This window comes from Thunnus albacares, chromosome 7 (assembly GCF_914725855.1).
Source record: "Thunnus albacares chromosome 7, fThuAlb1.1, whole genome shotgun sequence".
Taxonomy (NCBI): domain Eukaryota; kingdom Metazoa; phylum Chordata; class Actinopteri; order Scombriformes; family Scombridae; genus Thunnus; species Thunnus albacares.
The window spans coordinates 19,691,101-19,705,699 of record NC_058112.1 but is presented as its reverse complement, the minus strand read 5'-3'; the positions used below and the strand labels follow the sequence as shown (position 1 = coordinate 19,705,699).

General features: G+C 38.6%; 3 protein-coding genes across 4 annotated transcripts; 2 read left to right on the top strand and 1 right to left on the bottom strand.

Moving 5' to 3' along the window:
- Positions 1-146: 146 nt before the first annotated feature.
- Positions 147-2,982, top strand: snapc5 (small nuclear RNA activating complex, polypeptide 5). The gene is made up of 4 exons (XM_044357335.1): positions 147-293; positions 860-987; positions 1,089-1,169; positions 2,308-2,982. Exons 2-4 carry the CDS (start codon positions 898-900, stop codon positions 2,494-2,496), a joined length of 360 nt encoding a protein of 119 aa, XP_044213270.1. The 5' UTR covers positions 147-293; positions 860-897; the 3' UTR covers positions 2,497-2,982.
- Positions 2,983-3,364: 382 nt separating this feature from the next.
- On the top strand, positions 3,365-8,487 carry lctlb (lactase-like b). 2 transcript variants are annotated; one of them, XM_044357331.1, is made up of 15 exons: positions 3,365-3,492; positions 4,296-4,470; positions 4,587-4,747; positions 4,843-4,930; positions 5,026-5,135; positions 5,238-5,366; positions 5,496-5,591; positions 5,683-5,737; positions 5,840-6,001; positions 6,089-6,369; positions 6,517-6,643; positions 6,764-6,963; positions 7,167-7,230; positions 8,137-8,181; positions 8,365-8,487. In XM_044357331.1, exons 2-15 carry the CDS (start codon positions 4,344-4,346, stop codon positions 8,478-8,480), a joined length of 1,761 nt encoding a protein of 586 aa, XP_044213266.1. In that variant the 5' UTR covers positions 3,365-3,492; positions 4,296-4,343; the 3' UTR covers positions 8,481-8,487. The 2 variants fall into 2 exon arrangements, with proteins under 2 accessions (XP_044213266.1, XP_044213267.1); XM_044357332.1 differs by lacking the exon at positions 8,137-8,181 and having other exon boundaries at positions 3,366-3,492.
- A 55-nt stretch (positions 8,488-8,542) lies between these two features.
- zwilch (zwilch kinetochore protein) lies at positions 8,543-14,331 on the bottom strand. The gene is made up of 18 exons (XM_044357330.1): positions 14,018-14,331; positions 13,768-13,810; positions 13,595-13,687; positions 12,980-13,122; positions 12,686-12,876; positions 12,484-12,563; positions 12,257-12,412; positions 12,086-12,157; positions 11,905-11,998; positions 11,767-11,819; positions 11,571-11,673; positions 11,393-11,472; positions 11,127-11,283; positions 10,948-10,976; positions 10,730-10,866; positions 10,537-10,632; positions 9,296-9,411; positions 8,543-9,190 (listed from the first exon to the last, which is right to left on the bottom strand). The coding sequence occupies exons 1-18, from the start codon at positions 14,065-14,067 to the stop codon at positions 9,102-9,104; spliced, it is 1,782 nt and encodes a 593-aa protein (XP_044213265.1). The 5' UTR covers positions 14,068-14,331; the 3' UTR covers positions 8,543-9,101.
- Positions 14,332-14,599: the final 268 nt, after the last annotated feature.

The following is a 14,599-nucleotide window of genomic DNA, read 5'->3' as shown; positions in this document are numbered from 1 at the left end:
CAGTGTTGTTCCTGCACCACAGGCTTCAAGTGGATGGCTGTAGAAGGCACACATCTGCCAGTCCTGTTTCGCACGTCAATTTCTGACAATAAAAATTCCTATAGCTTTGAAGGCAGAATAAGACCGGATATGACCGCAATAACTACAGGAAGTAAACTTTAGCCGCTAGCCATGTACAACAGCTAACGTTAAGCTATCAGTAGTCAAAACAAAAGCTGTCGGACGCACGTTATCTCGTGTATCTATCACCAGTTTCGCTGTTGATATGCAACTGTAGACACAATTTTAAAGAGGTAATATTCTCAAACTCGGTTTCACCCTTGCATGTGTGTTAATAAACTGTTATTTTGGGGTAGTTTGCCGCTATTCAGCCAAACTGTTTTTCCGTAGCTGCTAGCAGTCATAACACAATGTATGCACATTATATATAATTGATACAATTTGCGCTGCTGTCAAGATTAAACGCCGACCTGTTCGTAACTACATGTGATGCATGCACTACTGTAGTGTACTACTACAATAACTGTATTGTAGCTACAGTGGCTGGGAACCTTAGCTTTAAACAGAACTGATGACTTATCATATTGTTAAATTAAGTCTAAACAAATGGATGAGCATGACATATCAGTATTTCCCCTTTCCTTATTTCATACACTTAGGACTAGCGTGTATGCAAGACCTCTCAGTGAGATTATTGACGATACTTAATGTTCAACGTAAGTTATAAGGCAGAAATATTTTGACAGGTTGAAAGCGTTGCCACCCTAGTGTCCCTTGTAATTAACATATTTTGTAAGGGAGACAGAATCTAAAAGGTCAACAACATTTCACATGGCATTGTATATTTTGTCCATTTTAGTGTTGAGGAATGGTCTGACTGCAGCGCTGCCAGTGAAGATGCACAGCCGTCTGCAGGAGTTGAAGAAGGAAGAGGAGACTCTCCTCAAAATCAAAGTCATGCTACAAGACCAGCTGAACAGGCTGAAGGTGAGTGTGAGGCTTAAGAATATCAATGTGTTGGGGCTTATGTCAATGTTTGTGGTCCCAGTGGTTTAAACTGTATATTCTGTGTTCATTCTGTGTTTCAGTTTGAAGAAGGGGCGTTGAAATCAATTATTAATGCTCAAACAGATGAAGGAGCCTCTCAACATTCATCCCCAGAAACTGAGGTACATCAAGGCACAACCTTGTTCAGAGATCACAATGTGGCATATGAAGATATTCTCAATAATAGCTATCTCTTGTGTTTCCTGGTTAATTTTTAAATACTTAAAATTTTGAATCCCCATTTTGCCCCTCAAGAGAATTAAAATAAACATGCTGGGGATGTTAGATTTTGAAGGTTACTAAGTGTGTTTACATAGACATTTCTGTCCCAATTATGATCTGGTTTTTGGAGTATCCTGGTTATATGCTTGCTCATGTAAGCATCATATCGTGAACTCAGAAACCTGCAAGCCCTTATAAAGGTTTCGAGAAACCAGAATATAAAACCCAAGTATCAAAAACATGTATTATGGCATGTAAACAACTTATGCAGTGTTCTGATCATTGTCTGGTGGAAGGTGCTTTTTCAGCTTGCGTTTGGTTATCAGTTAATCATTTCAAAGTCTGACACGAGCAAACAATACATTTTGTCACTTCTGTCTTCCGTTACTGCAAATCATGCAGTTTATACTTCAAATGCCTCACCTTTTGCCACTAATACACTGCATAGTAGTATTTCCAAACTCAGACATGAGATCATGATAACTCTGAAACATGTCTGTGCCTGTTGGCTAACTTCTTTCAGATTTAAATTGCTTCTAATTCATTTTAAGGAAAAAGGTTTCACATTACATGTAATAACTTAAATTCTCTTAAGGCCTCTTTTCCCCTCATGGGTCAGAATAACACTGGAGGATTATTTGATACTTATTTTCCCCAATGGACAAATTCTAGATGTGCATAGTCAAAAGCTACAAGTACAACATAATAATAAGCATTTATTATTTTTAATAAAGACCATCAAAACAGCTTGCCTAGACTTCTACTACTGCATATACAAACAAAATCCATAATCTTAAATTACTTAAAATCATTAAAATAATTAAAATCAATCATTCAACTAGACTTTGACTTGTACACGCTGCCTTAAGCTTTGTTATGCATCTTCTTCATTGTCACAAAAATGTGCATAATGTTAAATAGCTTCATAATATTTTATGAATTTTGTGTCTGTATTTGAAGTTCCAAGTTTCATACTTAGTTTGCACTTTTTAAGATTTGATTTTAAAAAGGTCCATATGCATGTGTTATTTATTTCAGGTTCATATCAACCTTGATGATGAGAGCGAGATCAATCGCACCAAACTGCTACTGAATGCTGCTGTAGATTATGACATGGAGGAGGAGGAGGAAGATGATGAGGACGAAGATGAAGAGGACGAAGATGAAGAGGATGACAATGAACTCGAGTTTGTGCCTGAGGGGGATGAAGAAGAAGATGATTACTGAGATTCCTAGCTTCCTCAGTGTTGAATGGAGCTTCAATATTTGCACCATCAAAGAACAACCGTGTATAGATGGACAGCTGTTTATTTGTTCACCTGTTTTGTACTATCACTTATGAAGTTAAGACGTTTAATTTATTTGAATGGAGTGAGTAACAGTTAGTGTGATGATGTGTGGTGCTAACAGTATCCTCTCCTTTGCCTAGTTAAAGGCATGTCATCCGGATTTCAGAACATGTTAGGATTCATGTGTTGAATTTTGTGAGAAATGTCTCACTGAAGTAAGACAGTGTTATTACAGTAGGTGCTTATAGCTTACTAGACATATAATAATAAGCTGAGCAGCAATTCAGTTGAGAATCAAAAATCAGATGTTGAGATGTGTCTGTTAGCATGAAAATATATGGCTGGGCCATATAAGAGGATCGTGTGTCTGCATATGTACAAAATGATTATTGTAAGCACAAAATAAAAATTTTTGCATAGGGTTCTCCTGTTTTTTTGTTGTTTTTTTATCATTTACACCTGTTTGCAATATACATGAATTCTTGGTTACATTAATAACCAGTAGACAGATACACAGCACATGTTTTCCAGGTGTAATAAATGTTTACTTCACAGGGTATGGATGGTAAGAAGTCTTTGTTCTGTTTCTTCTCATATATTCAATCCAGGTAATACTGATGTTAAATTCATGTCCTAACCTGACCTGGGCGAATGGGTAATGCAGTGCAAACACTTTCCACCAGCAAACCATTCAGCATTTTCTAAACAGCTAAAACAATACAGTGAGCCTCACAATAAGGCCAGCTTTCACACTGACAGCAGGGACAGCTCTGGAGAAGGGTGGTGCTACAACAGGCAGCGTACAATAGAAATTGCATCAATAGAAATATACAGCTTCCTACATGGTCCAACATTCCAGGGGAGCTCCCATTTCACCCGGGTACTTGGGCTCAGCACACACCTGCTACAAATGAACTCTTAATAAAATACACAGGTAAGTGCACATCTTATGCAGAGCAATTGCTGCTGTAAATCCATTTTATGGTGTGATCAGTAGGGATTTTGGAACAGCAATTTTTGGAGATTGCTGTTAAATAATTTCAGTGAGTTCTGATGTGAGAAACATATAAATCTGAAAAAAGAAAGGTAAATATGGCCAGGAATGTGTATTAATGTGCATCATGATTATCATGGTGCAATGTCTTATGTAGTAGGTTTATGTAGAACATCCTATGTGTCAGACCAACTGCAAGCTTTTCAGAGTATAACACTGAAATGCAATATGATGCTCCTGAACACCTGGAATTTAAACTTCACAATACAAAGTGAATTATGTTTATTTTCTGAGACTCGAAACCAGAACATTTATCTTGGCAATGCAACAAACACCACTAATTTGCTTAGATTGGTCAAATGATGAGGTTATGAAGTACTCAAATTCATATTTGGTCTAGGTGTGTGGAGCAGTTCATCCTTTGTCATGTGATTGTGCACTATAAATATATCAACCTCTCTGACATTAACTTTGCTTACAGAGGTGAAATCATAGTTTGTATGGGATCTGTCTGCCTCAGCAAGATGAGCTCACACTCTATTGAGTTTGAATAGGGGCATTTGGCTCTGCATTAGGGACGTGGGACCCCCTGTTGTCCATCACATTTGATGCTTCTAGACTGTTTGATGACAATTTTCCATAAAGATATTTATAAGCATGTTTAGATATCAAAATAGTTGCTCCAGACCAAGAGTGTGTCAGTGATCAAGTGGTGATGTTGAATGGTTCTTGTCTATGTGCAGAACTGGAGCAGAACCAGACAGTGACTGTGCTGCAGGCTCAGGAATACCATGCTGCCCCGCTGTGCATTCAGTGTGTGCCATGTGTTTATGTTGGTGCTGTGTCTGTCTGCGGCTGAGGACTTCGACTGGACAAAGAACAACCACGGCTCCTTCTATTATGGCACTTTTCCAGCTGGTATGAGTCCTATACACACAACTTGGTCTTCTCTTCAATGGGATAGATACTGTATATTAGTGAGATTATGATCTTAGGCTGGGTTGAATGGTTGTTGCCAATGTTGTATTCATTAGGATTTTCGTGGGGTGCCGGCAGTTCAGCCTATCAAACAGAAGGAGCCTGGGACAAGGATGGAAAAGGACTGAGCATCTGGGACGTTTTCAGTCACAAGAAAGGCAAAATCCAACAAAATGATACCGGGGATTCCTCCTGTGAAGGCTACTACAAAGTCAAGGTATGACGATCAGATGAGGTGTGCTTGAGATATGGAGACAACAAAGTGGGCAAAAGCAAAACTAAATGTTTTACTCCGCTGTGTGTGTGGTACAGGATGACATTTCTTTGATGAAGGAGCTGAAGCTTAACCACTACCGTTTCTCCATCTCCTGGCCTAGACTCATCCCCACTGGCATTAAGTGTGAGTAACTGATGTTAAGTCAGGCCACATACACATGATTCACTTTGTTAATTTATGGAGCTGAGGAGTTATCTCCACTTTAACACCATTTGCAGCTGATCATATAAACGAAAAAGGAATTCAGTACTATGATGAACTGATTGACCAACTGCTGGAGAACAAGATCACTCCTGTTGTCACTCTGTATCATTGGGATCTTCCGCAGGTTGGTATACAAAATATTTATAATCTTTGACTTTATCCTCAACATTTTTGCATTACAGCACTATTATTCTTTACTGAGTTGCTTAAATCTTTGCTTTTCTAGGTCTTGCAAGAGAAATACGGTGGATGGCAGAATATAAGCATGGTCAATCATTTCAATGAATATGCTAATCTGTGCTTTGAAAGATTTGGCAACCGAATAAAGTATTGGATCACCTTCAACAATCCTTGGGTACGTTCAGCATAAATGGCTTGCAGTTTTCACAAGAACATCTGTCTTGTAGTTTTTTGATCATAGAACTTGAACATGTTACTGTTACTGAAAGTACCACAATTGCACTAATACTCTACTCAACCACAGTCCGTTGCAGTTGAAGGATATGAGACAGGCGAGCATGCTCCTGGACTGAAGCTGAGAGGAACTGGAGCATATAGAGCTGCCCATCACATTATTAAGGTAAGAGAGTGTAAAAGTATCAAAAACACTTAGCAATTAATGACCACTTTGAACTGAAATGTAAATCATATCCACAACATTTTTTTCACAGGCACATGCTAAAGTTTGGCACACTTATGATACACAGTGGAGGGCAAAACAAAAAGGTAAACATGGTCATATTCTAGGAACATGTTGACTTAATTCAATACATGTCTCTCAACAGTACTGTCTGTCTGAGTGTTGAAGGCTGCTGTGCACATCTGCAGGTCTCGTTGGCATCTCTCTGTCTGGGGATTGGGGTGAGCCAGTGGATCTCACCAACCAGAAAGACATTGAAGCAGCAGAGAGATATGTTCAGTTCTACATGGGCTGGTTTGCCACACCGATCTTTCATGGAGACTACCCTCAAGTGATGAAAGACTTCATTGGCAAGTTAAACAGTTAATCTGAGGATTGTGTAAATGAAAAAGCGGCTATTAACAAATGTACTAATGACTACCTGATCATGTGTGCAGGAAGGAAGAGCGTCCAGCAGGGCCTTGGGACGTCTCGACTGCCCACATTTTCCCCCCAAGAAAAGAGCTACATCAAGGGTACTTGTGACTTCCTTGGTATTGGCCATTTCACCACCCGCTACATCACCCAGAAGAACAACCCATTAGGTCGTAGCAGCAGCAGCAACTACTTCACTGACCGTGACCTGGCTGAACTGGTCGACCCACGGTGGCCTGACCCCGGGTCTGAGTGGCTCTACTCTGTGCCTTGGGGTTTTAGACGTCTGCTCAATTTTGTTAAGGTGACTAAAGGTGCACAGTAGTGAATGGCTTGTAATAAATCCATGCTGTAGTGACTTTATAAACCTGAAAGGATCTTAGCACATTGCAACCCTTGTTAAATTAGATAAAAACAACTTATTGTATCATATTGATTCCTTCCCATGTAGACACAGTATGGAAACCCAATGATTTATGTGACTGAGAATGGAGTCTCTGAGAAGATGTTATGCACAGAGCTGTGTGATGACTGGAGGATACAATATTATAAAGACTACATCGATGAGATGCTAAAAGGTGAATGATCTCACACATGCACAAGCACCTGTGCATTTCTTTTGTTTGGATCACATTAGTATCAAGTCGAACCCAAGTTTTGTAGTCAGCCCACTCTCTGATCTCTGTGCTGTCACTCAGCTATCAAAGATGGAGTCAATGTGAAGGGCTACACTGCATGGTCCCTGCTGGACAAGTTTGAGTGGGATGAAGGCTACTCCGAGAGGTTTGGCTTGTATTATGTCGACTTCAGGAACAAAAACAAGCCTCGCTATCCCAAAGCTTCTGTTCAGTTCTACAAACGCATCATCAGCTCCAATGGATTTCCCAATCAGAGAGAGGTAAGAGTTAGGGTGCTCACTGTAATAAACTGCTTCTAATCCTTCTCCATCTGGAGGATTTTTAATTATAAATTTCCAGAGATGTATACAGATATTCTCACTTCTTCAGAAATCAAGACATTTTTGCATTAATTGGTTAATGCTCTACTGTGCCACACAAAAAGATCAGTGATGATATGTGCCTGCATTGTTCATCCGCACAGGTTGAAAACTGGAGGAGGAAGGCTGTTGAGAGCTGCTCTTCTAGCAACCAGCTCCTAGCTGCAGGTAAGTTTGTCTATAACGTCCCTGACATCCCCTGTTAACAGTATTAGAGATCAGAGGTGAACAACTAGCTGGGGTAAACAAATAAAGATTCTGAGCTAAATACTAAAAAATAGTTTTCAAGCAAAAATGAGATCAAAAATTATAATTTGATTTGAAAATGTGTTGCGGTTCTTTAAGTACCTCAGAAAACACATGAACAAATTATTAGTTAAATAATAATGGTGGAAATACAAGACCTGGCAGACAAAATCTGTATCTGAATATCTGAGATATCTTCTTTGTTTGCCCCTCCAGCTAGAAGAAAATCCCAGGAACATGCAGAAATGCCAAAGGTTTGGCCAGTGCATGATGAAGTTTAGAACTTGAGGGTACAATGTCTTCCATTTATGTAATGGGTTTTTTTTTGTTGCTTTGTGATTGTGTGGTTTTAAGTCTGACTAACAAAGTTAGGCTTCTGCAGTTTAACACCGAGACATGCCTCTAAAACCAGCTTGTACTCTTTTGTATGCAGTGTGCAACTACTTATTTAATGAAAGTTTTACCAGTGTGCTTACATCTAATTTTTGGCCTTTTGATTTCACAGCAGCTTTGACAAAAACTCAATAAGCATAAAGCCTATCTGTGGACTTCTGCTCATGGGGATTTCACAAAGCAGGATAATAAATTTGACCAGATCTCATAATACCAGTGAAACTGTAAAAGAAAACTTCAACCTGAGGTTTAGGAACATGATTTACCTGTTGATGACTGCTAATAATAAAAACAGTTTCAGAAGATTGTAATTTTGCAGTTGCCTGGTTACGTTGCAAATGCTGCTTTCTGAAATATTCCCCAGTAGCTGCATGCAGTTCTCAAAGGGTTAAAGTGTTGTTAATCAACTCTGAGTAATTTCTCTTTTTTTATTAGAGGAACAGCGGAGTACTGCTGCCAATATTCTAAGACTTATACATGGTAAGGAATCACTCATGCTCACCATAAATCCGATAAACAATGATTTGATTCAAGAAAAAAAAAAAAACATATTAACCCTTTGAGTGCTGTGCTTGAGCATCGTAACTCGCTTTCTAAGCAGTGTCTAAACTACTATATAATGCTGGTGAGTTGATAATGTGTGTATGTGTGTGTGCTTTGCAGACCCTTTGACCAGCCACATGGAGATGGTAACTGAGATCGTTGTTCCCACTGTGTGCACACTCTCTATTTTACTCAGTGCCATCTTCCTCATGTTCCTGCTGCGGAGGCGGAACTAGGAAGGAGGTCTCGCAGTGTGCATGTTTACGCACATGTGCACGCACACACAAACACACTCATATTGTAAGTCATCAAATCTTTAATGAATAATGAGTGAACATAAAGACATTATTTAAACTGAGTTTCAAGAGAATTAGTGACTTCATTAATTTGATGTGCATACAGTGTTTGCTGTAAAAAAAAATAACAACAACGGTTTAGCCAATAATCCAATAATTTAGTAGCAGACACTCCAACAGTGTGAATAGCCCTGCAACATGTTGAATTTTCTTATTAAAATATTGCTGTGAAATATTACCATTGCAAGCGGTGGTCTCTGTATTTGTGTTTTCACTTGGTTAAAACTGGGAGTTTTTTGGCCTAATTAACCAAAATCTCTTTCAACTATTATCTTGAACAGAAAAGAAAAATCAGCATGTCATCAGAAAACCACTAAAGAGGCTCACAAACTATACAGTAAGACTGAAAATTATTAGTCCAAAACATCTGACAGAAAGACAGTATGTTAACAGAAATCCCTATAGTGGTTCCTGTAAGATTTGTGATGCTGTTTAAGTTCTTTAAGTATCAAAAATGAAAATATACATCTCATATATGGTTGAGTTGTGCTCTGTGTAAATTCACGCAAAGTTGACAAGGCTGCAGCACACCATGGTGGAGAAGAAGGCAGGATCCTCGCTGTCCCCATTCACTGTTTCATTTGGGTAATCTGAAAATTAAACAGTTAGAGAAGTTATCTGTACTTAACTGGGGTAGTTACTATTTGCAGCTGTGTGGGATGCATACTGTATGTGATGTGATGCGTAAAGATCACCTGTTTCAAAGATGACATGATCAACCAGTGGTCTGTCACTGAGCTGTAAGGCTGTCCTGACCTCACGAGGACCATGGCCACTGGACACTTCGACCCCCCACACAACCGGATGCTCTCTATAGAATACATACACACAAACACAATGATGTATTTGATATTTGATCACAAGGGGGCAGTTAGAAAACAATGTGGAAGCAGACATGTTTCTGACCACCCTGAGCACAACAATACTCATAAACACATCTGAATACAGTTGATTCACTTCTTTTCAAACAGCTTAGGGAAGTTACTTAAATTTCATATCAGAGACAAGGTAACACAAATGTGTATTTTTCTTAATAACAGTGGCTGTGATTTCTCAGGTAAAATCTAATTTGAGTGGGATGGTAAAATCCAACCACAAAAATAGTCCTATCATCTGTCTCACCCTTTTTTTTAAATATATTTTTATTCAAATTTTACAGTAGTTAAAGGGCATTACAAACAACAACAGCAACAATAGCCCCATCCAACCCCCTCCCACAACCTGTAACAACTGGAGAGAGAAGGATAAAAGTAATAATAACAAGAGTGAGAACAAATAAGTAAATAAAAATAAATTAATAGGTATAAAATAAAAAACTTAGAAGTCACATGTGTTAGAAACACCATTTGCTGGCAGAAGTAATAGGAAAGTGAGCCCTGAGTTTGGCCATATGCATCAAATTCCACATATTACAAATTAAAAATCGTCACTCAAACAATGGTACACCGACCCACTGCTAATTATGAGGATAACATAACATATAAGTAGAGAGGCAAAGACTAAATGGGATGCTGCGGGGTAAAAATGAAGTAGGAAAATAGAATAAATAGGTGAGTAAATAAATAAAATTTGCAAATTCCCTGGACTGCGTGTTGGCAGCATGGAGTCAGTGGCAGTAACATGACACAGCCGAAGGAAGCCTCTGTAAGGCACCAAAGAATGATATAAACGGTTGCCACTTTGTAACAAATTTATCATTTGAACCCCTCAAAGGGTATTTAACTGTCTCAAGCTTAAGAAAACATCACGTCTTTAAGCCATGTAGAGATGGAGGGAGGCTGAGCAGACTTCCATCAAAGGAGAATTCTATGACAGGCTAACAAAGTCCTGAAAGCGACAATGTCTGCTTGTTTAGAGTTTAATGAGGACGAATCTGAGGGGACACTGAGTATGGACATGATGAAGCAGTGTGTGCTCAGAGAGTTGGATTCCTTACTTCTGGTAGAAATGGCTGATCAGCGCAGGTTTGATTTGCAGTTTGAACTCGTGGTCCTCATCATATGGGTATGTTTTATAGTGCTGCAAACATGATCTTAGAGAAAGGAGAAGAGATATGAAATTGTTATCTAAAGACAAATACAATTTGCACACCCATACATCACTGGAACACACCGACTCGACTGACTTACTGTGTGAGAAGGAACAGCCGGTCGTAGGGCAAACCCAGGAATGTACTGCAGGTCACAATTATCTCCAGCAGATGGTGCAGTTTCCTGAGTCGGATTACTTGCTCCTGCAGATCAACCTCTGTGCTCAGGTAATAACACTGTGGAATGAAATACTTACATTCAATATTTTGTGATCAGTGATTTCTAAATAGCTGACACTAAAATAGTTTTGAGCTTACCAAGTGGTTTAGAGTTGTCAGTTCTTCACCTGAGGAAAACCAATGATTGGATGAAATGCAGATAGTCCAACTTCAAGGCAAAGCTTGTGCGCAATGATTCAAGTGAGGTCAAACATTACAGTTAAACACAAACACAATCATGTGTAAATCGGGGATAAGAGCAATAATTAAGAGGTTACCAATGAGGTAGTTAATGTAATCCTTTCTCATCTTATCCAGACCCATTTCTAGCAGCATGTGGACAGGGGTGACACCTGTGAGAGACACATGATCGATCTGCTGGTGGTAGGATTGCAGGATGAGCTTGCTGAGGGAGCTGCTGCTGTCTCTGTGAATCTGGTGGAAGTGAAACAAACAAATAAACAAGAAAAAAACACATTAAACTCAACAACCTCCAATCATTTCTCTGTGATAATCAGTTTTCAGATGCTGCACCATTCCACACCCAGGGTTTGATGTCACCGTATCTCAGAGCTTCGATGACCAACTTCAGACAGTCTCCAATGTCTTGATATGATGTCACACCTGTAATTTAAAACAAAATCAGGAAAACTATTCTTACTGCCTGGTTATAATGTTAAATCAAATTAATCCTGGTTTCCTTAATAGAGAAATCGACTCACTCTTTCTCATCCGAACCCACAGCTGCTCTATGAAATCCAAATCGCCTCGTTCCAAGAAAGAGTTGAAAATGGGAGTGTCTGTCTCAGGCTTCAGCTTTGTGGTCTTCAAGAAATGATGGAGGAGTAAGAAAGCTACAAGATGTATTCTCAAATGAATGCATTTGTGAAAAGTCTCTTGCTTTTAAAAGTATTGTACCTCAGCTGTTTTTGCAGCCTGATCCTGTAGTGTCTTTGCAGTGCTCTGAAGCTCTGAAAGAAGAAAAAAAGAGGATAATCTTAACTGTTGGTTAGCATTAAATTGTAGCAAAGCTGCACTAATTAAACAAATAAATACCTTCTAGGTATGCCTTGGTCAGATTTACAGCTGACGTGCTTTCCAAAGGTTCCATCCATTCAGTCTCACCAGTTCTCACACCATCAGCAAGAGTCTAAAATAACAGCGATATGAAACATTCGGTTGTTTAGTTGTGTACTAAAACATAATTGTCAATTTCAAATTACCGTGGGACACAAACCTGAAGAAACTCCAGCTCCCTGTACATCTCAAACATTGGGCTCCTCATGTCCCCGCTAGCAACTTTGATATTCTGCATGTGCATAAAGATGAAGACTATAAAAACCATAGATACTCATTTTGTATTTTGCTCATTTTGTATTTTGAACATTTAACATTGACTGCTGCTTACAAGTGTAGCTGTAGAGGACAGGGGTGGGGTCTCAGGGATACTCTCCACATGGCTCCACTTGAAATCCACTGTCACACTACTCTGTGACTCAATTGTGGTGTTTTCAACAATCGTGGAGCCAAATAAGTTGAACCTGGCATTGCCTTTAATCACCATCTGGAGGCATTGACAGATTATTTGAGTAAACATTCTTTCACAGTGGAAAAAGTGGGTGGACATTCACTTACCGAGGATGCATGATGCCTTTTCTTGTGCTCTTGTTTAAGCTCGTCTAAGGTTATGAAAGATTTTTTGTCCACAGTTGAGCCTAACAACATTTAAGTTGGAATAAAACAAATGCCAGAAACATCAAAATCACACAGACAAAAAAAAAAAATCATACTACTGATAATGTTTCATTTAAAGAGGAATGAAGCATCTGAGCTATACCTTTGCAGGTGATGGAGTATAATTTGACACCAGTTACTTTATTGCCCACGCAGACAGTTTCAGCCCCGAACCAGGATGTTCCAGCTGGATCAGACATGTCACATCGCACCCACAGAGGGTGCAAGGCAGGGATGTTGTCCACAGTGGAAACATTAGCATTTTGAGATAATGTATACCACGACAGCAACTGCCTGTAAAATGAAAAAGAAAATACTTCATTTTAATTATCTCTACATAATCATATTAGCACTTGCTTCATTTGGATGAAATGTTTAACTTCCTGGCATTGGTGACCTTGCTTTCATGATTGTGAGTGGCTGTGGTGCCAATTCTGTCTGGAGTAAATCAGCATCGGCATCAACAGCATCAGTATCATCATCAGCGCAGTTTGAAGTCTCAGTCACTTGTTGATCATCAGGTTCACTTACTTTTGGAACCTTGTGAATTTAAGAAATAAAAATATGGTCAACAATGATGAGCAGTAATGAGAGAATCAATTAACAAAGTCTAATTTTATGAAGAAAAAAAGCACTGATATTAGCATCTGCATGTATATTGAATTCTGATCTTTATTTTGATCTTTTAATACAATAAAATCAAATAATAATAAAAACTGGAGTGAAGAAGTGTACACAAAGTGCCCTTAAATGATGAATTAATGTCAAAACAGATCTGGAGTGATGTCACTTGCTTTTATTATGGTGCATTGTTGCAAAACACAGTAATGGAAATTGAAATTAAACTCAGAGCTGGTGAATTAAGTTATAACGATTCCTACTAAGTGTGCACCAAGTGTTCAAAATATTGGATTTGGGGCCTTCAGTTTATTTCAGACAATGTAATACTTGTTTAGGACTTGCAGGCAACATGGATATCTTCATAATAAGTCACAGAATTAGCATTACTCACATATTTTTCGCAGATGAAGACTGGCTGATTGCCATAGTACATATTCAGCACGTCAATTCTGTCTCCATTCATCTTTAATATTTGGATATCCTCCTGAAACCCAATACATTCATATCATAACTATAGTATAAATGGGAAATGTCAAAACGTTATCGACATTTAAATGTAATTACCTCATACGTGCATGAGTCTTTGCTTTCCTCATCTTGAAGAGATCTACAAACGGCGCATCACAAACAACACAACAGAAATTATCATTACATCAGCTAGATGAGTAGTTAGTGGGGACTGAAGCAATGAGAGACTGAATCAAGCTAAAGGCTAAATAATCACATCCTTTCCTTTTAACTTTGTGGCGTTACCTTGACGTTAGCTAAAAAAAAGCTAAGTTAGTAACATTTTGCACCAAAAAAGGAAACTCACCGAAGTATATTTAAAAAATCCTTAGCGCTGGATATCACCTTTGAGCCCATCGCAAAATTATAGTACAGGCGTCCTGTTACGGAGCAAATGGTGTGGACAAAACATTCAAAGTAAATTCACAGAGTTTAAAGTTAGCAGACTGATCGAACTTTAGGCTGCTACTATTGATGTTTTGACAGTCGCGCGCTCACTGAAGCGATGTCGTCACGAGGTCACAGGTCACCACACTATTGTTATCGTTTACATATCAGAAAAATAATTAATGAAGTCAGAAAAGTGTATAAATAATCTCGCAAATATAAATGAGAAAATCAAACTATTTTTAATAATATCGTACAGAAAAAAATGCTACTGAGAAAGTAGTTCGGTCCTTACGTTTCTCATTCGCCAACATGGAATAAAGAAATAGTCCCAGCTACTGCAACCAAACTTTGAAGCGGTTTTGTTTAGCCCGGGAAAAAAGCATTAAAACTAGTAACTTTAATAATTTTAATAAAGTAATTGTTTTTTCATTCATATAATATTAATCTTGCGTATTTCTCTACAATTAACCAACATAATTATCGAAACAAGGCTCTAAAC

Excerpts from the sequence above, each read along its gene's own strand:
- lctlb (XM_044357331.1), top strand. The coding sequence starts at position 4,344 with ATGCTGCCCCGCTGTGCATTCAGTGTGTGCCATGTGTTTATGTTGGTG. Across the intron at positions 6,964-7,166 it reads GATTTCCCAATCAGAGAGAG|GTTGAAAACTGGAGGAGGAA; the intron begins GTAAGAGTTAGG and ends TCATCCGCACAG. Across the intron at positions 8,182-8,364 it reads TATTCTAAGACTTATACATG|ACCCTTTGACCAGCCACATG; the intron begins GTAAGGAATCAC and ends TGTGCTTTGCAG.
- zwilch (XM_044357330.1), bottom strand. The coding sequence starts at position 14,067 with ATGGGCTCAAAGGTGATATCCAGCGCTAAGGATTTTTTAAATATACTT. Across the intron at positions 12,877-12,979 it reads CTCACAATCATGAAAGCAAG|GCAGTTGCTGTCGTGGTATA; the intron begins GTCACCAATGCC and ends TTCATTTTACAG. Across the intron at positions 10,633-10,729 it reads CGGCTGTTCCTTCTCACACA|ATCATGTTTGCAGCACTATA; the intron begins GTAAGTCAGTCG and ends CCTTTCTCTAAG.
- snapc5 (XM_044357335.1), top strand. The coding sequence starts at position 898 with ATGCACAGCCGTCTGCAGGAGTTGAAGAAGGAAGAGGAGACTCTCCTC. Across the intron at positions 988-1,088 it reads ACCAGCTGAACAGGCTGAAG|TTTGAAGAAGGGGCGTTGAA; the intron begins GTGAGTGTGAGG and ends TCTGTGTTTCAG. Across the intron at positions 1,170-2,307 it reads ATTCATCCCCAGAAACTGAG|GTTCATATCAACCTTGATGA; the intron begins GTACATCAAGGC and ends TATTTATTTCAG.